At 34.5% G+C, this 26,409-nt stretch overlaps 1 protein-coding gene across 32 annotated transcripts in view; it reads left to right on the forward strand.

The window, feature by feature from the left end:
- Nucleotides 1–26,409, forward strand: part of Slmap (sarcolemma associated protein) — a 149,192-nt gene that overhangs the window by 75,692 nt on the left and 47,091 nt on the right. For 8 of the 32 annotated variants that reach the window (XM_063257342.1, XM_063257341.1, XM_063257355.1 and 5 more), the window contains exons 4-13: nucleotides 3,683–3,719; nucleotides 5,245–5,307; nucleotides 8,167–8,262; nucleotides 8,796–8,867; nucleotides 10,141–10,281; nucleotides 11,558–11,695; nucleotides 15,764–15,932; nucleotides 16,024–16,074; nucleotides 16,510–16,560; nucleotides 21,533–21,595. In XM_063257342.1, coding sequence (XP_063113412.1) covers nucleotides 3,683–3,719; nucleotides 5,245–5,307; nucleotides 8,167–8,262; nucleotides 8,796–8,867; nucleotides 10,141–10,281; nucleotides 11,558–11,695; nucleotides 15,764–15,932; nucleotides 16,024–16,074; nucleotides 16,510–16,560; nucleotides 21,533–21,595 — 881 coding nt within the window. The remainder of the gene's footprint in view (nucleotides 1–3,682; nucleotides 3,720–5,244; nucleotides 5,308–8,166; nucleotides 8,263–8,795; nucleotides 8,868–10,140; nucleotides 10,282–11,557; nucleotides 11,696–15,763; nucleotides 15,933–16,023; nucleotides 16,075–16,509; nucleotides 16,561–21,532; nucleotides 21,596–26,409) is intronic. The other 24 variants (XM_063257349.1, XM_063257357.1, XM_063257352.1 and 21 more) reach the window with 5 other exon arrangements.

Raw genomic sequence — 26,409 nt, forward strand, 5'->3', positions numbered from 1 at the left:
TTATTCAGATGAAACAATTTAAATATTTCCTATAAAATGCAGATTTTACCATGTAAACGTAAGTTCAGTTAATCTTGTACTTTTTACAAATTATTATTAAGAATTGAAGGAAGTTGAGTAATCTTTAGACTTCAAACATTTTTATTTGAGGGAGAACCTTGAATATCCTGAAAGCTTGTTTTTGTACTTAATATTTTTGTCCTTCAAAAGGTGTTTCTGTTACTATAATCTATTTTTTATTGGTAGTTTGCATGATTTGAGGTATGCCAGAATGCTTAGTTTTGAGGAAAAGTAGAATAATGACTAGAGAGAAGAAGAGAGAAAGATGACACAGCAAGAGTCCCTACCATTAGTGTGATAATCAATATTTTGTTTTATTAGAATCATATGTTTTTATGCTTTAGTTAAAAGCTGTCAACTTCTCTTCGTTTTAAGACTAGCTGAAGCAAAGAAAAATTTTAAAAACATTTTAAGTTTAAAATACTACCTATTTTAGATTAATTTATTAATATTGTAGTAAAATTTAAAAACTTTAATGCAACAGTTTATGAGTCAAAAGTTAAGGTTTTGAAAAAAGGAGTTAAGGTTTTAGAAATAGCATTTTTTATTGACTGATGACACGTGTCTTTTAAGACTTTGATATTTATATTTGGTAATGAGAATCTTTCATGAAGTTATAACCTTGGAGCAGTTACATAAGGAGTCATCTGCATTCTCAGGTTTCATCTAATGGAATATGGGAAGTTTTTGAAGTTTGTTTCAGTGAATTCTGTCCCTATGCTTCATTTCCTTTTAATCTTTACTATTATTTTTTTCTTGTTTGTTTGTTTAATGTGGTTAAATATTAGCTTCATTTAAATTTTTATTGGCAGTTTCATTATATATAATCTGACTGACATTCTGAAGAAGATAAATTTAAACAGTTTTCTAGAACTAGAGGAAGAGCAAAGCCTAAAAGTCACTCATCTACTGTTCTGTCATTTGTTCAACCTCACTTTTCTCACTTGAAACATGAAGATGATTATAGTACTTACAGAGCAAATATTTTATGAGGATTGTATACTTAAAGAGATTAGCTTAGTAGCTAGACATGTTGGTGCACACCAGTAATGCCATCATGCAGGGGCTGAGGCAGGAGGATTGCCACTACTTTAAGATCAGCTTGACCTATGTAGACCGTGTCTCAAAAAAAAAAGAAAAAGTTTAGCATAGTATTGATATTGTAAATAAAGAATATACATTGGCTTTAATTATAATCTAGTTTTTATTAGCAATTTTACATGGCTTGAATGCCTAGAGTTTTAATATATGTATGCAGATATCATTTAGTGCTTTCAAAATCTTTGGTAGATAGTTCTCAAAAAGCTTTTTCTTTTTCAATTTTGGTTATATTGCACAAATAATTTCCTAATGCTAAGAAACAGAAATTTTCTTATAATCACTATGACCCTGAGAGTTTTTGTTTTCTACATTCTTTTTCTACTTTTTATGTACATAGGAAGTTTGTCTATAAATTCAAACAGAATAAACATATTCAAGATAATTATTATAAAATACAAATGGTGTATCAGTTATGCACTGTGTTGCTGGATTTTTAGCCTTTTATTAACCAGATTTTCTTTTTTTTTTTTTTTTTTTTGTCTTTTTCGGTACCAGGGATTGAACTCATGACTGCCTGCTTGCAAGGCAGGCGCTTATGCCACTGAGCTAAATCCCCAGCCCCCAGATTTTCATAAAACAGATTTTGTATTTGGATCATTGGGTCAAAAATAATGGAATTCAATAATACTTGCTTCTGCCAGGAGTGATGGCACATTCTTGTAATCCCAGCACTCAGGAAGCAGAGGCAGGAGGATTGCTGTGAGTTTGAGGCTACCCTAGGCTACATAAGTGAGTTCAAGACCAGCCTGTACTACATAGCGAGACCTGTCTTAAAGAAAAAAACTAAAACTATTTGTTTTTATTTGGACTGTGTGGGTATGTCTGTAGAGAAAAGGAAATATATACCTAAAATGATTATCTCTGGGTACTGAGATTGGTTATTTTTAGTTAATTTCTTTGTTTTACTTCACATTTTTCATATATATTTAAAAAATAAAAATAAACTTATGTTTATCTGTTTAGTTTGATGTAGGAAAACAACTAGTTATACATAATTTTTTAAGACTTTTACTAGACACCAGCTTTGTTAAGGCCTTGTAATCGGCTCTGGAAATTCAGATGTGAACTATGTAAGACACAAACATGTAATCAAGGTGTAGTAAGGGTTTATACAGGCTTAGTGAACTCGTGTGTACGTTATTTGTGGTGCTCAGAAAGGAGGTGGGTGCTGGTACTCAGTATTCCATTTCAAGTCATACCAGCTTAGTTTCTCAGCAGCTTTTATGTATGATTAAGCAATTGAATCTAGGTGCTTTACAGTCATTCTTCAAGCTGGCCATTACTTCTAAGATATGAAGTGACTTCTAAGATGTGATGTGATAAGCAACTAGTAGGGAACACGGGTGACAGTCTTGCTGTATGTCGCCTTTACCTACCTTCAACATGTAATAGCGCTTCTTGTAGGACATTGTGGAGTAGGGCTCTGGCTTCCTTAATTGCTACTTGTCTTAGGAGTGATAGTAGTGATCAGTTGCTTACTACATCATAGACGCTGTTTTAAGCTGTTCATTTATATTAACATGCTCATTACTAAAAATAATTGTATGCAACTAGTTTTATAATTCTCTCCTTTTATGGATGAGGATGTTGAGATCTGTCTTACTTTAGCAGTTTTCCTTTCAACTGATAATTGGAGCCAGAATTTGGGTGCAGTGAGTTTAGCTTCTGAGCCTATATGTTTAACTGCTGTGTTACCTGTTAGTTCTTTATCAGGCCCAAAAGACAAGTAGTGCTAATTTATGCATCTATTTAATACTTTGTTTTAAAATGATATACCTAAGCTAGTAGTGGTTAACCTATGCCGTACATGCCATCCACCATGAGTTGTTTGTGTCATTGAAAGTTCTAACAGGTTTATCATCACTGATAAGCTTTCACTTTGCTTCTAAGGTGACTGAGTACAGTTCCTACTGTCTTGATCATGGTTCAAGTTCCATGTTGTAGCCTTTCTTAGCTGTTGAATTTTTTTTAAGGCTTTCCATATAGAAATGTTTAATTTTAAAGGAATTTAGTTTATATATTACAAAATTAAATATGAGTTGTTTAAGGAGTATGTTTTTCTGTATAGGACATTTAAAATCAAAGAATTGATTATACCCCTTAGATAGTACGCCCTCAAAAGACATTCACTATGTTTTGAATTTGAAATTTGTTTTTAGAAATCTGTTGTAGACAGGCATAGTGGTACATGCCTGTAATCCCAGCATTTAGGAGGCTGAGCCAGGAGGATCTGGGTGAGTTCAAGGCCAGCCTTGGGTACATAGTGAATTCAAGGTCAGCCTGAACTACACAATGAGACTCTGTCTCAAAAAAAAATCTATTGTTGTATTAAAAAGTAGCTTTTTATATTTATTTCTTTTCTAAGAATTGAATAGATTTAATGAAATACTAAAATGTAATTTGCATTATTTTAATTATATAAAGAAATGTATCAGTTTTATGGTTAAGATATTCTGGTACCATCACATCATTTCCCCTGTTGTCAGGAAATTAGATAAAAATTCTAAATTTTACTTTTCAGTGTCATCCATGCTCCATTACCAAGTCCTGTTGACAAAGTAAGTTGCTAATGATTATTTTTTCTAAACTCAGTTATATTGCTTTGAAAGTATTTATTTTTAATATGCTTTATTTAGAAATTCTATTCATAAACAAAACAGAACTATATACCTGTCTAGAGAACTTAGGATGGATGTTTCTTTACCAAAAAAAAAAAAAAAAACAAAAAAACTTTCTTATTTCAAGTAAACTGTTGTCTGTATAAATTAGGAGTGACTATTTTGTGCCTACTCAGAGAGGTAAGGGAGTGTTAGCTATTACTTTTTATTCTGACAGTTCTGTCCAGAAATTTGTGAAAGCTTTATACCAAAATGTTTCACTCAACATTTACCTATTTAGGGAAGAATCACAGAAGTATGAATGTATGCATCTTATTTTTTATTATCTTTGAAGATTAATTTAACATGTTCTGAATAGAAACATTAATTTCTTGCTAGAAAGCATTTCTTTTTTTCAGAAACAAACAAGAGGTATTGTTGCTAAGTGGCAAAAAGAAACAAAAACATCTTTTGCATCATTTAACATTAATGTGGATATTATTTTCCTTAGTGTAGTAACTAAACTGTTGTGGAAAATACTTTATATTTTTTCTTCCACTTAGATGAAAGTGAATGCTTAAACTGAAGTTGTCGCTTAGATTCCTTTTTTTAGGAGTAGAAGTTGTTAATTATCCACTTCTGCAATACCAAGAATTTTTCAGGAGTAAATAATTACCTTGTTTACAGCTAATTTTAAAAAAATACCAACTCTTTTAGCCAGTATGTTAATAAGGATATATTTTCTGAGCTTAATAAGGAATGATAATGTAGCATCATTAATAAGTTAACACAGGGCTTATTAGTGTTGAGAGTTTGAGTAACTTTTACAGCAAGCTTTTGAGTGTGTCCCTTTTTCCCCTCCATTTGAGGTTCTCCAATCTTGGAAACTCCTTATAAAAAGTATTTTGGGTTCTAAGCAATTCGACACCATTATTATTGTTTAAATACCTTTATTTTCTGTCATTTTTATTAAGACATACTTACAAAGAAAAAATGACAAAATTAATTCCATTGCATCTGTCCATTAGTGAGATTTATCCATCCCCTGACACACACAAGAATAACAATTTTGAATCTGTCACTTCTAAATGAATTGTGATTTGTTGGTATATTAAAGAACTATTTAATGATGAATTTAAAAGAGAAAATATGTGGCTTTTTTGATTTAGGAGTTGTGTGCAGATTAAGAAAAGGCTGTATTTTCTTTATGCTATAAATTTGGGATTTGGTTTGCCAAGGAATGTTGTCATGAATAGTAGGTGTTTAGCTACCTTGCTTATAAATTTCATACTTACCAGCGTAATGCCATTCATAAATTCCAAACACAGGGCAAAAATAATTTGAGAACTAGGAAAAATTATTAATTTTTAAAATAATTTTTATCTGTACATTTAAGTAAATAGACACTTGAAGGAATTGGTTTCTCTTTAATGTCTTTTACAAAATATTTTCTGTTACTGTTGACACTGTGTCATTTTATTTCTAGGTTGCTGCTAACACTCCAAGTATGTACTCTCAGGAATTATTCCAGCTTTCTCAGTATCTACAGGTAAAAGTAGATCTTGAAAATTCATAGTCTTTAAAGGTAGAGTTAAACAACTTAGTTTTTATTTTGCCAGTTCACAAATATAGGCTACATGTATAAATGACTGCATACAAGTTCAAAATAAACACCTTTTCAAAGAAGAACAAAGGATTAAAAAAATAGGTTTTACGAATTTTTAAAAAAACACTAGGATTTTTAAATCTAGAGAAAGCAAACTTCTGTACAAGAAAAAATTTTCTTCTAAATGAGAATGTTCCAAAATAGTTCCTAATCTGTAGATACTTTCAAATAAAATTAAAGCAGGGATGATTTGGGTTGGCACCCCCCCCCCCCAGGTGTTAGTATGTAATCCAGGCTGGCCTTGCACTCACTATGTAGTCCAGGCTGATCTTGAACTCCACTAACTCAGCCTCCCAAGCGCTGGGATAATAGGCATGCACCACCACACCTAGCCTTGGTTGCTTAGTATTAATAACATATAATTATATAGTATTTACTGTAGGCCACGCTTTATATTAGCACTTTACCTGTATTCACTTAATGTTTCTTTCAACAGTCCCATATTTTAGTACATACTTTAGTTCCACTTTTATAAATACAGTAATTGAAAGGCAGAAAGAGTGATTTATACAATATCACGTATTTAATATGTGGTAGAGTTGGGATTTGAACCTAGTCTGAGTTTCATTGATTTAATAATTAAACCTGAATCTCTTCTGTATTGTGCTGCTGGATCCGAATAGAAAGATTTCTGGTTAGAGCAGATATTTGTAATGGGCTTTGCTCCAAAAGAAGTTAACTCTGTTATTTAACATACTATACAAAAGCAAGTAAGTGCTATTTTCTTCCCTTAGCTTATATAGATTTGAGCTGGTGAATCATTCACTGAGAGCAGTTCCACTTTAGTTAAGATTGTCTACTTCTGTAAAATGAACAGAAAATAATCATTGTATTAATTTATATCTTATCTTCCAGCAGGCATAATATACTGGCTCATAGAAAACAATTTATGTGTAAACCAGTTAGAACAGAGGTGGCACATAGAATGTATGCCATAAATGTCAGTAGTCATCTGCCATTCAATCAGAGGGCACATTAATTGACTTAGAACTCTGTTCGGAGGTGAAAGAAAATTGAGATTAATTAGGTCTATACTTTATTTCTCATATGAGAAATATGGGCCCTAAATAGGTTAAATAATTTGCACAAGGCTATATAGATTATTGTTCTCACCATAAATTGTAAATCTTATCCTTTGACTCTTACTCTTCAACTTTCTTGTCAGTTCTTTGAATGTCTAATTACTATTCTAAGACTGAGAGAAATTGTACCACAGTCATATATGTATATATGCTTATTGAATTAAAGTTCTAATATAAATTGTGAACCATTTGGATAAAGTTGAACTACATGCATTTCATGCTTTAAAACTAATAAAAGACCATTTCTGGTGGTGCCACATTTGTTATGATGTGGTTCATATTAAGCTAATAGAATCTGATTTCAAAAAGTGAAATTGCACCATCTAGTGGAGGTGGGTTTTAAAGACACGGTTGGTGGTTTTGTTTTTGAGTAAAACATTTTTCATTTGTATAATTTCCTGCATATTAGGAATCTTTTAGAAATGTAAAATAGAGGGGCTGGGGATTTAGCTCAACGGCATAAGTGCCTGCCTTGCAAGCAGGTAGTCGTGAGTTCGATCCCCGGTACCGATAAAAACAAAAAAGTCTCTTTCAAATGAAGACTTGCAAAATTATGTACACTGAAAGCAGTAGTGTTTAAAAATGATACTGGTTTTATAGAATTCCTTAACCTACGTTTTTTGAGTTATAGTAAAACATAGTATGTGCTTATAATTATACCAGATTTTTCCTAGTCATTATTTATTAAAGATGTGGAAGCAATAAATTCATGCTTTAAACCTAAGTACTGTCTTTGAAGTATATGCTTATCTGTTGAGGTGACTCAAAGCTAATAGGGTAGTGAGTGTTCTTTGGATAATGGCAGGAAGAGAAGAAGGTGAAAATGTGCCAAAGCCACAAATAATGCTGTAAGATTTTACTTTGACTCCCAATGGAGGAGACCCTATTAATAGATACTAAATCAAAACAAGTCACTTAGAGATCAGATTTTGCTTACCAATGTCTTTCTCTGTAAAATACTACTTTGGAGCTACCATATGTAACTCTTTGACCCCTTCACTACATTGAATCAGTATTTGATGAACTTTTCATTATTTGGAGCATAAAATAATGCTAATTACATACAGTCAGGGAAAGGATCATAATAGTAATACATACATATTTTAGGCATCATTCTGTGTAGATAACCCATTATAAAATGCCTTTGGTACTGACCAAATTACTTCTTCTTAATTTGGAATGAGTTTGTTCTGAGATACAATCATTTTATATACGTGTGTGTGTGTGTGTGTGTGTGTGTGTGTGTGTATAAAATGCAATTTTTAAAGTTATTTGTAAAAAGAAAAAAGAAACAAAACAAGTGACTTATTTTTGTCTCAGAGGAAGCTACAGCTAGAGTAACTGAAGAAACAGTATGTAAAGCCCAAAAGATAAGCCTAAAATGATGTGGCTTGTATACACACACACATGTATATAATATTAAAAGGATTATCAAGTTTGGAATACCTGGGGGCTAGTGATATAGCTCAGAGGCATGAACATCTGCTAGCAAGTGCAAGTTTCTGAATTTGATTCCCAGTACCAAGAAATAAGTTTGCAATAACTTGAAACACATCAAAGGGATGTAGTAGCAGAATATATTTCTGATGTGCTGAAATTGCTTACTCTTCAAGGGAATCATTCCAAGTTGATCACACTCTTTTGTGTTTTGTAAGAACAGGAGGCCTTACATCGGGAGCAGATGCTGGAACAGAAGTTAGCCACGCTCCAGAGGCTACTGGCCATCACCCAAGAGGCTTCAGATACCAGCTGGCAGGTATTACTGTTGCCTGTGTATTCAGGAAACATTTTAAAGTTTCATATTCCTTATGTGTTGAATGAACTAAAACTAAAAATATTAACAAGGTAGTGTTTTCTAACTAAAAAAACATAATGAAATTAGCATTTTAAGAGTGGATGTTGGTCAAGTTTTTGTTCAAATGGTGACCATGTTTTTTAGTAAGTCCTCCATCCATCCATCTACCCCCATCCCCACCTGGGGGAGGACTGGGAAGGATGCAAAGAATGCATGAGCATTGCATAGCGGGGGCAGGAGGAAGAAGAGAATGCTGAGGGAGAGAAGGGAGAAGCAGCAAGCAAGAGATATACAAGGGGATGTGAGATACTGGGGAGTGGCCAGGGTTACTCATGCCAGCCCTGGCTGAGCTGGGGAAGCATCCATGGCACTTCCCGTTGCCATCATTGGTCAGTCTTAAAATTTTTTTTGTTGTTGGCTGTAGAACCTTTGTGATACATATATTTTCAGTTACTCTCAGGTTTTATTGATACTTGATTTTTCTTCTTCAACAGGCTTTAATAGATGAAGATAGACTCTTATCACGGTTAGAAGTTATGGGAAACCAATTACAGGCATGCTCCAAAGTATGTAATTTCAAGTCCATAAAAAAGAATGCATGGGGTTTAATTTAATGTAACTTCATTTCTTTGACTGTCATTTTGAGTATGTGCTAAAATTTTGTACATTTTCACTGTTCTTTTAAATCTATTGTTTAGAAAAACTTTAAGTATACTTGTAAGTAAAAAGAATAATATAATGAATGCCATTGTGCAAGTCTATCTTTTCTGTTTCAGTTGATACCTGGTTGCAGAATCTGGGTCCTTATTTTGTGGCCATCAGCACTTCATGGGTAGTATTTGTTCTTTTACCAAAAGGCAACATAAGGTCTAGTTATCTGTCCTTTAAGGGATTTTGTCAGTCATCAATAATGTATAACTAAATCCGTTACTTCATTAACTGTTATAAAATGGTGATGTAACTCTATTATTGCTTCATTTATTTAGTTGGATTACTTCTTTAAAGAGAAGTTTTTATTCATTAAACATTTGGGTACCCTGGGGTACATTTTTGACAGGAAAAGCAGGGCAGATGGGTTTTTTCCTTTATTTTCTGGATTTCAAAATGAGTGGTTTCTTTTTATTCACCTAAAAATGACCATAAATAGTTTCCACCTCCACATAGATTTAAACATATTTAATGTGTTTAAATCTGTTGTACTGTTTTCCATATTTATACTCACATTATCCCATTTGTTGTGTAGGTGAGCCTGGTTAGGGTGGCTCTTTTTGTAGAACGGTAGCAGACTTTGACAGCTTCTTGCTCTTGTACTAAAAAGGATATTCCAAGATGATTTGGTACATTTCTTGCGCCAGATATGGATTCCACTTTTTAAACCATGATTTAAAATACTTGATGTGTTGAAAGGTAATTGATTGTTTTACCACAAAAGTAAATTGAAAAGAGTATAACATATATAATTAATTTTATGAATTTTAGAGAAGTTCTCAATTGCCTTTAAACTTTTCCTATTAGAAGTAGAAATTAATATCATTAAAAAGTTATAATTTATTGGGGCTGCGGATTTAGCTCAGCGGCATAAACGCCTTCCTTGCAAGTGTGCGGTCGTGAGTTTGATCCCTGGTACCGATAAAAATGAAAAAGACAAAAAAAAAGTTATAATTTATTGATGTACTTTTTAAATGCAGCTTCAGTTAATACAGGATCTCTATCATTTGTGTTTAAAGATAACTTAATATATAATTTCAAAAGCATTATAATGTGTTCGGGTTTTTTCTTTCAAATGGTAAGAAGCTTTAAAAAATACTTGACTATAATTGTAAGTATGTTTTATTCTAGAATCAAACAGAAGACAGTTTACGGAAGGAACTTATAGCATTACAAGAAGATAAACACAACTATGAAACAACAGCCAAAGAGTCCCTGAGGCGGGTTCTTCAGGAGAAAATAGAAGTGGTTAGAAAACTTTCAGAAGTTGAGGTATTTCACTTTTAAAATACTAAACAATAGTATGATTCTTAGCTGGGCATGGTGGCGCATACCTGTAAACCCAGCACTTGAGAGTCTAAAGCAGGAGAATTGCTGCAGGTTTGAGACCAGCATGGGCTAATAGTGAGTTCAAGGCCAGCAGTGGACTGCAGAATGAGACCTTGTCCAAAAAAATTTAAAAAGTACAAACACACATGTGAGTATATGTGTGTGTTATGTGTGTGTATTCCCTTAAGAATTTCAAATATTCCAGGACACTTGAAATTTAATTATTATTATATAGTTAGGAAATGTTTTCTGTGAGTGTGATGATAAGGAGCAGGTTGCTGCTTTCATTGGTAAGAATTCCCAACATAATCATTTGTGTTCTGGTGCTTATAGCCCCAACTCATGTTCCTTCTTTACCCATTCTCCAGAGATGAAATCTAAGTTGTCTTTTACATGGAGATTCAAAGCGGAAGGCTAACATCCTTTTGAGGTCTATTTGGACCAATCACAGTGTGATTCTTGAGACAACGTGTATCTTGACGGTAGAGCACATGCTCGGTAAAGCCCTGGTTTCAGTTGTCATTACAAGAGAGATAGACGGGGAGGGAAAGAAAAATGAGGCAGATTAATTCTTACTGCTAAAAAAAAAAAACCCTGATGCATAATATGAATCACTTCTTTGAACCACTGCAAAATGAACATAGAAATTAATGTCCATCCTAGACTAAATAATAAGCATATCCTTAATTATCCTTAATACCACAATACTTCTGTAATGGCCTCATCACATAGTGCCTGATTCATTATTTGACATAAAGGAAATGTAACTGGTGCATAAACCTACTGTAGAATTAATTGATAGATTTAAACTGGGCTCAGTGGTGCATACCAGTTATCCCAAATCCTTGGGAGGCTAAGGCAGGGAAATCACAACTTTACTGACAGATTAGGCAACTTAGACTTTGGTCTTAAAGAAAAAAAAAGGCTCAGCAGTATTTTGAAGACTAAAGTTGTACCTATTAATCTTTTAGAAGTATAATTATATAAAAGTAGCTTCCTATTCCTGCCTCACTCACTCTCTCCTAAAGTTTTTATTTGTAGGTATGTTTTAGTATGTGCCCAAAATAAAAGTCATATTTTTTAGCTCAGCTTTGTATGAAGTCCAGAGTAAATGCTGATTTAGAATAGCCCATAGAATTAATTTTTCTGAAATAAACTTTGAAGGAATTCTAAATAATGTTTTTATTCTGAATAAGTTGCCTATGAACTTGCATTGCAGCGAAGTCTCAGTAATACTGAAGATGAATGTACCCACCTAAAAGAAATGAATGAACGGACTCAGGAAGAATTAAGAGAATTAGCCAATAAATACAATGGAGCCGTTAATGAGATTAAAGATTTATCTGATAAATTAAAGGTATGTATTTATTCAGCCTGACAGTATGTCCCTAACACACTTAAAAGCTTAAAAGCTTGGATATTGCTTGCTGCAGGTGCCATAATCCCTGATCAAAATATATTACAAGGGCATAGTAACAAAAAAATTATGGTATTAGTATAAATACAGAGGCATACGCAAGCATGGTGGTGCATGCCTATAATCCCAGCGCTTGGGAGGCTGAAGCAAGATCACTGTGAGTTCAAGGCCAGCCTGAGCTACATAGTGAGTTAAAGGTTACCCTGAATTACATAGTCAAATCCTATCTTACTGAAAGGCACTTCCATAAATTTACAACAAGTTTTGTTGTTTTGGTGGAATTTTTTTCTTTCTTTCTTTTGTTTTTTGGTACTGGGAATTAAACTTAAGACTTTGTGGTTACTGGGCAGGCACTGGGTCACTGAGCTATATCCCCAACACCTATGAGACCCTATGTTTACAAAAAAAAAAAAAAAAAAAAGAAAATCAATCAGTTAATCACTATCAATCAAATATAGAAACATAGAGCCAACAGAATAGAACAGAGGAAAGACACCCAACAAAACTATACCTGACTGTTGGCTAAGGAATCATTATTATGTTGGAGTAGAGACAGCCTTTTTTTTTTTTTTTTGTACAGGGAAAGAACTCATGACCTTGTGCTTGCCAAGTAGGCACTGTGCTGCTAGACTATATCCCTGGCAAGCCTCTTTATAAATAGTGCTTTTTCCACTATTGGTGGGAGAGTAGACTGGTGCAACCATTGTGGAAATCAGCGTGGAGTTTTCTCAAAAAACTAAAACTAAAGGTCCCATTTGACCCAGCTATCCCCCGTCTTGGTATCTACCCCAAAGAATTAAAAACATCATATCATAGCAATATATGCACACCCATGTTTCTAATGGCACAGTTTGTAACATATAAGTCTTGGAAACAACCCAACTGTCCACTAACTGATAAACAGATAAAGAACATGGTAGATTTTTGTTCATTCAATGGAGTACTACTCAACTATAAAAGAAGATAAATTTGACATTTCTAAGTAAATGCATGGACCTTGAGACCATAGTGTTAAGTGAAGTAAAACAAACACGAGTAAATATTGCATTATTTCTCTGGTGTGAGAAACTGAAAGTGTAAATAGGGACCAAAGTGTATAATAGATATTGTGAAATATAAAGAAAATGCTCAAATGGGAAAGAGAACTAAACAGGGATGGGGGAGGCCAAAGTAAAAAGAAAAAATGGAAACCAGGTGTGGTGGCACATGCCTATAATCCCTGTACTTGGGAGGCTGAGGCAGGAGGATCACTACAAATTTGAAGCTAGCCTGGGCTACAAAGTGAGTTCAGGGGTAGCCTGAACTGCAGAGTGAGACCCTGTCTCAGAAAGACACACACACACACACACACACACACACACACACAAAATGGAAACAGAGCTTTTACAAATAAGGAAGGGAAGAAGAGTTGACTGGAGAGTAGAGAAATAGGGAAAAAAGATATATAATGTACTAGTATAAATTTCCTATGATGAATGTGGTTATTCTGTATGCCAAAATTAATAAACAATTAAAATAGTACTGAGAAAACTGGATATCTAGATGTACAAGGCTGAAAGTAGATCCTTATATCTTACCCTGTACAAAAGTCAATTCAGAGCCAAGCATGGTGGCACACACCTGTAATCCCAGCACTCAAGAGGCCTGAGGAAGGAGGATTGCTGTGAGTTCAAGGCCAGCCTGAAATACATAGTGAGACCCTATCTCAAAACAAGCAAACAAAGTATCAATTTGAAATGAATCAAAGAGCTAAGTATAAAATCTGAAACTTTGGAGCTGCTGGAGAAAAACGGAGATACTTGAAATCATTAGCATAGGCAAAGACTTCTTGAGTAGTACTCAAGTAGCACAAGGAATAATAGTGAAAACCAACAAGTGAGACTACAACAATTAAAGTGCTTCCTCACATCAAAGGAAACAACAGAATGAAGAGACTGCCAACACAATGGGAGAAAATCTTTGCTAGTTTCTTTTCTGACAAAGGATAATATCCAGAGTATATAAAGAATTCAAAAAATTTAAAACAAAGGAAACAAATAATACAACCAGTAATGGACAAATGAACTGAATAGGTACTTTTAAAAAAAAAAAAAGTGCAAATAAATGAAAAGATCCTCAGCATCTTCTGCCGTTAGGGAACTCAGCCTGGGAAGGTAGTGAGACCTTGTATCAAGATAAAGTAGACAGGGGATATAGTTCTGTGCTGAGGCCTTAGGTTCAAGTCCCTGCACCAAAAAGGTAGCAGGGGGTAGGGATACAGGGTTCCACTACCTAAATGAGTAAGTACAAGAATGAATGAATGCTGCAAGAACGGGATGGGGGGACTTAGACACTGTTGATGGGAATGTAAATTAGTACAGCCACTGTGGAAGTTGATTTGGAGGTTCTTCCAAAAAACTAAAAATAGTACTGTCATTTGATCCAACTATATTACTATACTTTAAAGATTTGTAATCCACATATTATAAACTATTAAAGTACAGTATATACATGTACAAATATGCCAAAATGAAATCCACTATTCTGTATAACTAATGTGCATTAATACAAAGTGCCTTTTAAAAAGTTTAGGTGTTGCTTGGTGGTTGATTATGTAAAATGTAATGCGCTAGGTATGATGATGCACACCTGTAATCCTACACTCTGGGAGACTGAGACAGGACGATCATAGTTTAAAGCCGAGCCTAGGCAACTTACTATTAAAAAATACTAAGCATCGTGGTGCATGCCTGTATTCGTAACACTTGGGAAGCTGAGGCAGGAGGATTGCTGCAAGTTCAAGGCCAGCCTGGGCTACAAAGTGAGTTTCAGGCCAGCCTGAATTGCATAATGAATCCTATTTCAAGACAAAAATAAATAAATAAATTTAAATAAATAAATAATTTTTTAAAGAAAGACTGGAATTAAAGCTCAATGTAAAGGCCCTGGGTTTAGTCCCCAGTTCTATGGGGGAAAAAACATTGGTAATGGTTGACATTTATAGTAAAAATAAGATGTTTGTATTCTTTTTAGCCCCAGCTTTTATTATCATAAGAAACTGAAAGCCTATATACACTGATATATTTCTTAAAGGTATCAGTGTAGTCTGTGCTTTACGATAGGCATCTTCTAAGTTCCAGCAGTTTAAGTAGTTGAAAATCAATAAAACCTAAGATATTCAGATGGGTTCTTTAAACCCAAAACTGCTTATTTTTTTGGCTGCATCAAAGGCGTGGTCCGGCTGTTCAGTGCTAAAACCAGACCAGAGGAGTCTTGGAATAATCTTTTTGACTCCTGCTAGCCTGGTGGGATACTGTTTATTCTGCTTCCGCTGCTGTTACCTATAGGGATGGGATATTTAAGATAAGAACAGGTTGGACATTAAGGTAATATTTAGTTGATGCTTTAAAATCTTGTAACTGAATTAGTAAAGATTCATCTTAATATAATTCAGACCATGGATTCAGTACCTGGGAGATACGCATTTGTTAGAGAAGACCAGAGCATAACTGTCTTCTGTATTGTTAGTTAACTTCTGATAGTTTTAAACATTGGTCTTATTAAAGGAAATGAGTTCAAGGCCCACCTGAGCTACATAACAACGCCCTGTATCAAATCAAAACCAAAAACTTAACAAATTGAAACAGTAGTGGTTACAGGAGGAAATAGTACTTCGCACTTAAAAACTGGTGAATATTCCTTTTTGACTCTTTATCCTCCTGTGGATGTTATGGAGGAATGACCCCAATACCGATCACTTTTTATGTTTTGTCTATGTCTTTTTTGTTTTTTTTTTAAAGAACAGGGCTTGTCATGTAGTATAGGCTGCCCTTACCTCACTTGTGTATCCTGGGCCAACCTTGAACTCATGCAGATCCTCCTGCCTCAGCCTCCTGAGTGCTGAAATTTTGTTTTATTTTGGTTTTTTTTTTTTTTTTGAGTGCTGAAATTTTAAATGAATAAAGCAGTCTTGCCTAAACTCCCTTAAAAACAAGGTCAGGATTTAGTAAGTAACTGAATTTTCAACAGGTGGCAGAGGGGAGACAAGAGGAAATCCAACAGAAGGGACAAGCGGAAAAGAAAGAATTACAACATAAAATAGATGAAATGGAAGAAAAAGAACAAGAGCTCCAGGCAAAAATAGAAGCTTTGCAAGCTGATAATGACTTCACCAATGAGAGACTAACAGCTTTACAAGGTAAATTAGCTAATTCTGAAATTTATTAGACTATTCTATTTTATTTTATTTTTTTGTCTGTGAAATATCTTTCTCGGAATTTTATTTACAGTACGGTTAGAACATCTTCAGGAGAAAACTCTTAAAGAATGCAACAGTTTAGGTAGGTGTCATCCACATTTCTTCTTTGAAGCTGAGTTCAATCATTACACTTTTTTTACCTTGTTTACTGTCTTACACTGAGTACTTATTTTTTAAAATAAGGTATAAAATATTTGGTATAAAATGTTACAGTCCTGGAAATTTTCCCTTTAAAATATTTGATTGCCACTAGTGGGCACCATTGTTTAGTCCTTAAGATGAATAAAATTTCTGCATCTGAAATATTCTACATAAATCCATGGACATTCTTTATCTTGCATAGTTCATTGGAAGACATTTAGGCTTGACCCTGTCATAAGAAATGGCATGTTGAACTCTTCTTATAAAAGTAAAGTGTTATTATGTGTAGGAATAAAAAATGCCGTGGCTGTACTTGAGACCAATTTTAAAGTAATGCATTTTTAAATCAGGCAATGATACTCTGTCTTAATCTTAGGGATACAAGTTGATGACTTCTTACCTAAAATAAATGGGAGCACAGAAAAAGGTAGTGTAAAAAACAAAAATTTTTTTTTTAATGATATCCTTTTACTATTTGAGTAGGTTAGAGAACTCAGGGTATTAAGATTTTAAATGTTCAGAATAAAAAGCATACTATTCAGAAACTGTTGAATTTTAGCTTTTAAAATTAGGCTTCCTGGGGCTGGGGATTTAGCTCAGCGGCATAAGCGCCTGCCTTGCAAGCAGGCAGTCGTGAGTTCGATCCCTGGTACCGATAAAAAGGAAAAAGAAAAAAAAATTAGGCTTCCTAAGCTAGAGCTGAGACTCAGTGGTAGAGTGCTGGCCTAGAATGTAAAAGGCCTGAATTCAATCTCCAGTACTACAAAAACAAAAACACCAAACAACTAAAATCAGGTTTCCAGGGCTGGGGATTTAGCTCAGCAGCACAAGTGCCTGCCTGCAAGCTCGAGGTCATGAGTTTGATCCTTGGTACCAAAAAAAAAAAAAAAAAAAAAAAGTAGTACAGTTAAAATCAGGTTTCCCTTTGTTTTCTAAGACATAAAGAGATGCTCTGACCTATTCTTAGATATCTTGTGTTATGTAGAAATTTCAGTTGCTTAAATATAAGAAAATGATAAAGTTCATTGTTAGCAGTGGCTTATATCATTAAAGCTTTTTCTTTCCCACACTATTTATCAAAGCTATATTATTGGGTTTTTTTTATCATCAGGCTCTGGTTTCTAGAGCCCTATTTTTATTGGTTTTTTGTTGTTTTGTTTTCGCAGGGGTTTTTTTTGTTTGTTTGTTTGTTTTTTGTTTTGTTTTCAAGACAAGGTCTCACAATGTAGTGCAGGCTGGTCTTAAAATCACTTTGCATCCAAACTGGCCTCAAACTCACAGGGATCCTCATGTCTCAGCTTCCTGAGTGTTAGGATTACAGGCATGTGCCACCACACCTAGTAAAATCTCTGTTTTTAATATGTGAGTTAATTTAACAGACCACTGAGCCCTCGTACATATCATAGAAACTACTGCCTTTATGCATCTGTTTCATTAACCAAAAACAGTCACTTCTGCCATCAAAAGACTTTTCTGATAGCCTAGGTTCTCTCTTACTCAAAAATCTTGTAGCTACTGTGTATTAGTTTTCATTATTACATGAAGGGCTTTTTATAGTGATTTCTATAATTCTTTAGTCTTGACTATCACCATTGACCTTTGACCCCTTTCATCCAGTATTAATTGAACACCAGCAATGTGCTAGATCTTACATTAGGTGCTCCAATACTTGTTTTCTGTACATACTGTACATACTCCAATACTTGTTTTCTGTACGTACTGATCTATGTGCATATCATCATAGTTTTTATACAAAAATTAAAGAGAGATAGCAGAGTCAATACCATTAACTTGCTAGTAAATATTGTTTCTATGTGTCAGGTGGCATCTTTTCAGTTCCTGAGCAGCAGTAAAACTGGTAGAATTTCGGAGGTGGTTTGCTTTGTTTTTGTTTGGCTGGCTTTTAATGAAGAACTGACATAACAAACCCAGGAAACATGTGTATGTGAGCTGTGAGGTCAAGACCTAGTATTACATATTCAGTCTTAGAACTCTCAATTAAGAAAAGTTTCTTTAAACTGCCATTTGACATATGTATGCATGTTTTATAAGATACATTGATATTTGTAAAATTCCCAACTTGATCAAGTTTCAGTTTGAAAATTTTTAAAGGTATAGTTTATATTCATTGTACCAAAATTATTAGTTGCTATTCATTAGATATATTTAGCAGACTTGTGTAAAATGAATTAAATTTTTAAAATTTATCTTCCTTAAATGATTTTTATAGTTTTTGGTAGTGATAAACTAAGTAGTGTGAAATGAGCTAAAAGGCAATTTTAAAAGAAACTAAGTGAATATCTGGATATACATGAATACTTCATTATACCAAATTCAGTTGCAGACTTTTCTGGTAGCCACAATAAAAGTATAAAAGGAGGGGCTGGGCGTTTAGCTCAGTGGCCTAAGTGCCTGCTTGGCAAACATGAGGTCATGAGTTCGATCCTCAGTACCCCCAAAAAAGTAAATAAATAAAAATAAAAGTATAAAAAGAAACAGGTAAAAACAAATTTTAGTCATGTATTTTACTTACCAGAAATATTGTTTCAATATGTAAAAGATTATTCATGAAACATTTCACTTTGTTGTTGTCATTGTGGTTGTTGTCATTGAGGCAAAGTCTCGCTGTATTGTCCAGACTGGCCTTGAACTCACTGTCCTTTTGCTTCAGCCTCCCAAATTACAGGATTACAGACTTGTTGCCACTGTGCCCAGCTCACATTACATTTTTTTACTATTTGAAATCATTGTACATTTGTTTGATACATATAGCATACCTCAGCTCAGACTAGCCACACTCAAAGAATTTAAAAGTATACTATCAGATATCATAGGTTAAAAAGAAAATGAAAATCCATAAGAAACTCACGTATTTAATAAAAATGCATCATTGCGGACACCTTGTATACCCAGTTTCTTTTGGATTGTCAGTGGCATGCTTCTTTTGTAGTTTAAGGAGAGTGAATTTCTATAGACCTGAATTCAAGTGATAGAATACTAAGTGTCATGATCCAAATCTTTTACTTAATACTCCCTGTTAAGACACTTTTCTTATGTGAATTTACATTACTAGTAGGCTGTTTTTGTTTTTGTTTTTTGTGTTTTTGAGATAAGGTCTCACTGTGTAGTTCACACTAGCCTTAAACTTACTTTGTATCCAGGCTGGCCTGGAACTCACAGTGATCCTCCTGCCTCAGTCTCCTGAGTGCTGGAGTTACAGGTATGTGCTACCATGCCGACTACCATTAGGGTTTATCTGAACAAGTATAGTAAACATTTTATTGTAGACTAGACATAGTAAAATTAGGATAAAGGGTAATTTTTTTATAGCCTGGTGAGTGATGGATGCATAGCATGTTTCAATAAATGTCACTTTAAGTCTTTTGATACTGGTTTGAAATTTGTTTGAGGAATCACTTAAATTGTACCATTTTTGTTTCTGTTTTCTGTTGGTACTAAGAATTGAACTCAGGACTTTGTGCTTGCCAGATAGATACTATGTTGCTGTACCCTGACCCCTTCTGATCTGAAATTTGATCTCACATAAGTTTTTAAAAAAGTTCTTTAGTTATATTAAAATATGATTCTAATTGAGTTCTAATATTTAGCATGATGCTATTTAGTTTGAAGTTTGAAAATGTCACAGCTGAGATAGATTTTGTGTAAAATAACTTTTCATCTTGACGGTTACTTTCCACTGAGGGTTTCTGTTTTGCTTTCATGGGCTCCAATTGACAAATTTTATCTAAATTTTTATCATTTGAAGTTTTGCTGGAGTTAGCATTTTCCTGTTAAAGTTAGCACTTCAAAGGTGTTGTGTCTAAGTATGTAATGTATTCATCTCTCCCAAACATAAGATGTATCAGTCTTATTTCATGTTTTTGTCTTATGTGGCTACTGGCTGGTAAAGTGGGGGCTTTGCACACCATACAACTAGCTAAAGGCAAAGATGAATTGGGAAGTAAGGGTGAAGAAGACACTTAACAAGAAAGATGTCAGAAGAGTGAGATACTAACAGAGCAGGTAGTGTATAGGTCTTGCCCAAAGTTGAGATAAGTTAAGGGTGGAGCAAGCTGACATGGAGAAGAGAAAGAGAAGGTTGGGTTACAAAGTGAGAATAGTGCCAACTGTTGTGTCCTCTTTCACAGGTTTCAGTGCTTTTATGCCTTCTAGATAGACCTCATGTTGAATGTTTCTAAAATCTGATAGTTTTGAAAGATGCAAATATGTAATGAAGCATGTTATCCAGATTCAGAAGCAAAGTTAATAAAAGTATTGTAAGAAAAAGGGTGAAACTTTAATGAAACACCTGTAGATTTTGGTTGTCTCCACCTTTTCTTTCTTTCTTTCTTTCCTTCTTTCTTTCTTTCAACAATACCAAATTCTGTTTGACCTGAGAAAAACCATTTATGAAACTCTTACTCTAAAATATACAGATACTTATTTTACTCATTTGGGCAGAGATAAACACTGAATATTTGAATCATGTAAGAGGCATAGATTAAGGTACTCAATAGGGAAGCTCATTTGTGAAAGTACAGGTATTTCATCAATTTCTTCAAAATGTTAAGGAATTATTTTATAGTATTCATAAAGTTTTTACCTTTTGCTTGTTAGTTAAATAGCTTTGAAGAGAGACTGGTAGAGTGTATACACTTGAAGATTAACATAGTAATAAAAATATGTAATTTTAAAATTATTTAAGAATATGTGTTAAGCTTGCATGAAGCAGAAAGGAGGATGTATTTTAAGTATGGGAGAAATTTTTCCCCTTTTTTGGTGGTAGTGGTGCTGGTATTGAACCCAGAGCCTTCACACTGAGCTCCATCCCCATTTGGAGTCTTTTGGGGTTGTTTGTTTGTTTCTTTCTTTCTTTCTTTGAGACAGCATCTCACTGAGTCACTCAGTTGCCTAGACTGGGCTCAAATTTGTAATCCTCTTGCCTCAGCTTCCAAATATTCTAGGATAACTGATAATGTACCACTACACTCAGCTTCCAAATATTCTAGGATAACTGATAATGTACTGCTGCTGGGAGAAGAATTTTATCTCACTTTCATTTTTCAGGGGTTGTGGGAATGGAGAGATTTTTTTTTTTTTTTTTTTTTTTTTGAGAGAGAAACATTTTAAAGCAATATATTTGAGTGGCTTTTTTGTGTTATTTGGATAAAAAATGCTTTAAAAGCTAACCATTCAGGATACTACTCATGACTATGTAATCACAATTTTCAGTCCTTTAACTCCAAAATATGTCTGCTTTTAGCATCAAAATATGTTCAGCTTTTATTAGACCTAGTTAGAGTTACCAATGTTAAAACATTTCAGTTTTCCTACCTTTGCTGTTGAATTTCAAAGACAGCAACAAATTATATCCTTAAAGGTGTTTCTTTCTTTATTAGAGTACTTGCTTTCAAAGAGTGGCGGGGACTGCACTTTTATTCATCAATTCATAGAATGCCAGAGTGAGTACAGAGTATTTTTTCACATTAATTTTAAGGGGCTAAAATGGGAAAGTGAGAAGAAAACATGAGGATCTCAGTGTGTTATAGAAGTACACAGAGAGAGGGGCTGGGGATTTAGCTCAGCGGCATAAGCACCTGCCTTGCAAGCAGGCGGTTGTGAGTTCAATCCCCGGTACTGATAAAAATGAAAAAGACAAAAAAAAAAAAAAAAAAGTACACAGAGAGCCATCTTCAGATAGCAGTGAATCTTTTCATACTGTTAATTTCTTTGTATTAAGAAAAATGACTAGCCAGGCATGGTGGTGCACCCTGTCATCCTAGCACTCTGGAGGCTGAGGCAGGAGTATCATTGCAAGTTCGAGACCAGCCTGGGCTACAAAGTAAGCTCAAGGCATAGCGATACCTTGTTTCAGAAAGATCAAATAAATAAATAAATCTCCTAGTGTAATTGCCTACACAGGTGATGTTGAGCATTTCACAATAGTCACAAAGAGGAAATTTCAAATTTGTGAACTAAGAACCATCACTGATTAGGGAGTAAAATAGAATGTCAAGCGTCTAAATTTTCTGTGTGAACAAATTATTACTATGTCTTCATTAAGTTCTAGTTTTATTACACATTTGAATTTTGGGGTTCTTAAATAAATTTTTCATAGATAAAGTGAAGCTATAAAAACAGTTATTCAGTTTGGGACTCAGTTCTGAAGATGGCCTTCAGGGTAGCAGGAGCTTTCTCTTTCTAGGGAAGGAGTAGCAGAAGGTTGTCCCATAGTTTTAATGCCAACTAAGTACTCTCAGGTACTTAGGCTATTGTTGGAAACTTATTTGTTGTTGTTGGTATATGTTCTTGATATCTAATGATTTACATTCCTCTTGGGGAAATGGTATATGTATATATATTAATATTATAAAATCATTTTTCTCCTTGCCCTCCTAACCCTTTCCTTTACCCCATACCTAAATCCCCTTTTCATCTCCGCAGTCTACTTCTCTGTTTCCTTTCACCCCACTTTTATTTTGCTCTTTAAATTACTTATATTTTCAGTTTCTCATAAAAGAGAATATAAAAGAGAAATACACTTCATACCTTCCAGGTCTGAAATATATTTTAAAAATTGTCATGGAAGGGAAGTTAGACCCCTGCTGAATTCTGAACAAAAATATTGCGGATTTCTTTTTACTTGAAAAGCATGTAGCTGCTTAAATCTGTAACAAAAGGTTGTAATATTCGCTTCATCATGTTAATGACAAGTGAAGGTCACAGCATAAAGGTTTGTTGATAGTGCACAGCCTTTCCTATCAAACATGTTTGTCTCCCTTGTTTCTCCTTCCCCTCCCTCTCTCAATTGAGTGATTTTCCAAAATTGTATACATTTGTGTCATTTTCTGGGATGCACAAGCGTGGTTCCCTCAACTACAATTTTAGGAGCACTTGAGGGTTGTAATGGTCACACCTGTTAATTAAAGACATAAATTATCTGTAATTAAAGACATAAATTAACAGATCAAATGTTACATTCCTTAAAGATACTTCATGAAATGTGATGTTTTGTTAAGTGGTTTTAGAAGAGCTTTGGTTTTTGTCAGTTTTAGGTAAATTTAAGTGTAAGGTTACTTTGAAGCAATTTATTTAATAAACATGGCATATTTCTTTATTCTTTTAAAACTATTCATAAAGCTAAAATTAGAGTATCTTTTTTTTTTCTTTTTGGGACAGGGTCTTGCTATTGCAGTTTGGGCTGACCTTGAGTTGGTCAGCCCAAACTGCTGACCAGGCTGGTCTTGAATTTGCAACCTCCGTCTCCTGCATGTTGGGATTACGGGCATACACCACCATGCCCAATTTAGAGCATCTTTTTGTTTTATTCTAAGTTGAAAATTTTCCTGGGCATGATAGTGCCCACTTATAATCCCAGTACTCTGGAAGCTGAGACAGGAAGGTCACTGTGAGTTTGAGGCCAGCCTGAACTACTGTCTCAAAAAGAAAGAAAAATCTCACTTTTACAAAAAACTGGCTCAGTGACTTGGGGCAAGATAACTGATAATCACTGAAACTAGTAAAACAAAATCTAAAATAAAAATACTGAGGCTGAGGCATGCAGATTGCCGTAAGTTTGAGAGCAGTCTGAACTACATAGTGAGACCGTGTCTTTAACACACACATAGGCACACATACAAACACATATATTTATGCTAGGCATGATGGTGCGAGTCTATAATCCCAGCACTCTGGAACCTGGTGCAGGAAGATCAACTCCTTAGTGAGTTCAAAACTAGCCTGAATTACATAATGAGACCTTATCTCAACAAACCAAAATAAAATAAAATATAAATACTTAAGTGAAAGATTTTATGTGTTTGTTACATACCATTCTTTGATAGTTTATTTTATTTTGAATTTTGTTTTTTAGGAATTTATATTTTGAGCCCAAAGAAATAAGAAGAATTAAATAATGTTTTACTGAATTACAATTTGAAAAAATCCTTTTACTTGTTAGTGACAAGATCATTAGCCTTAACTCTTCCTTATTAAAGGCTTCCTTAAGCCTTCCTTATTAAAAAAGAGAGAGAGGGTGTTGGGGGTTTAGCTCAGCGGCATAAGCGCCTGCCTTGCAAGCAGGCAGTCGTGAGTTCGATCCCCGGTACTGATAAAAGAGGAAAAAGACCAAAAAAAAGAAAAAAGAGAGAGAGAGAGAAAGAAAACAAAAACTTTAATGTTTAACTTGTTATTAAAATAACATTTAAAATAACTGTAATATTTAGTTATAGTTTTGAGTTTTTTTCTTTTAAGTGTGTTTTATAGCTGTAATTTTTACATAGAGCAACATTTATTTTAGAAAAAGAAAGAGCCGAAGATTTTCACTGTGTCACTGTTACAAGAGGAAATGAACCAAAGAAACATAAGAGATTAGCTGGGTGTGGTGGCATATCCCTGTAATCCCAGCCCTCGGGAGGTTGAGGCAGAAGGGTCCTGTGAGTTTGAGGCCAGCCTAAACTACATAGCAAGAGCCTAAAGATATCTCAAAAGTTATATAAATTATGGCAAAATTCCTCAATAGAAATATTAGATTACCAATAAAGGGATGTTTATAAAGAGTATATATTTATATGGGAAAAAACTAAAAATGTGGTACACAGAAAATCAAAATATAAGCATCCCATTCTTATACAAAAAAATAGGTCAAAGATCAGAAAAACTAAAATGCCAAGTATTCCTAGATGCAAGAGCTTACTGGCTGGCTGAGCACAAATGGTGAAAGTTTTAGACTACATAATAATGTAGCGAAGGAGAGACTTTGAGATCAGTTTGCTTTCTCAGTTTCAGATAGTAAGTAGCAATGGTTTGATTATTGATGTTTTCTATCTCAATTTTTTCCAAATCTGTTTGGTTCCTTAAGTCTGGAGAGTCAGAATTGGCACAGCGAGGGCTTTCTTTGGTTTGATTTGTTGTCAGGAGGGACATTCCATTATTTTATGATAAGCAGCCATTGTGGAAATTGCATTCAATGAGAAATATTCAAGCAAGTCAAATTCAGCAAGTGTCTTATGCAAGTGAACTTATTGTAAATACTTTGAAAACAATTTTGGATTATTCATTAACAAGGTCACACCAACATTTTTGCTGTTGTTCTCATTGAAAGGCATTGCTTACTTTTGATACAATTTTTGAATGATTTATGATCTCAGTTACAAAGTACATTCAGTTTGGAATGGTACTTTGTACTCTTGTTTCCAGTCTTTTAAAAAGCCAGTGTTGGCAGAATGTAATGGCACAGGCCTGTAATCCCAGCACTGGATAGGCGGAGACAGGAGAGTTGAGGCCAGCTTGGGCTACAAAGTGAGGCCCACCTGAATTACTTAAGTGTTTCAAAAAGAGAAAAAAAAAAAAAAAAAAGTTAGGGGCTGGGGATTTAGCTCAGCAGCATGAGCACCTGCCTGGCAAATGCGAGGTTACAAGTTCGATCCTTGGTACAAAAAAAAAAGAATGTTAGGTATGTGTAGTAGTGCAGCTATAATCTCGGCTACTCTCTCATCTGTATCATGTCCATGAACTCGTTCACTTGTTAAAATTACGTGCTTAGTGAAACGATGAAACCAAGCATGGTGGTGCACATTAGTAATCTTAACACTGGGCACGTGAGGCAGGAAAATCACAAATTCAAGCCCAGGCTAGGCCACTTAGCCACTTTTCTGTCTCAAGAAAAAATTTAAAAAGAGTTGAGGGCCTAAGTCTCTGGGTTCAATGCCAGTGTCTTTGAAAAGGAAACAAAAGGAAGGGGAAGGGAATGTCACTTCTGAACACAGCGAAACAGGTCCTCCTGGACTGCTGCCTGCCTCTTTCATTTCTGTTACTGCTCTCTTGATGAGGACAGGGCCTGACGCTGGGTGCCCCAGCAACTGTCCCCTGAAATCCACTGTATAGAGAAAAACTCTCTCTTCCCCAGGGGAGTCTCCCACTTGTTGATTGAGTTTAGTAAATGCCCTGAAATAACCCCATGTTTTGTATCTTCATCCATGTTTACTGTTTTTGCTATTACTATTAGACAAAATTTAATTCTCTTAATGTTTCATTTCTTACAGGATTTTTTTTCTGATTTTTCAAAAAATGTCTCCCTGAACTCATCCGCATTTTGAAACTATAGTCACTAATCTCTGTGTGTTTCTTTCATTCCTGCCTGCCTGCTAGGGCTCTCTTCTGACATAGACTTTGCCTTATTTGGAGGAATGCGTTCAGTCAGTATTACTGTGTGATTGAATTGTTTACTCTTCATTACTATGGGATCAGCCTCTCTGAACAATCTCAGGATTATTCC

This window comes from Cavia porcellus, unplaced genomic scaffold (genome assembly GCF_034190915.1).
Source record: "Cavia porcellus strain 051 isolate PalLab524CR breed Dunkin Hartley unplaced genomic scaffold, mCavPor4.1 scaffold_10, whole genome shotgun sequence".
In the NCBI taxonomy this organism is placed as follows: Eukaryota; Metazoa; Chordata; class Mammalia; order Rodentia; family Caviidae; genus Cavia; species Cavia porcellus.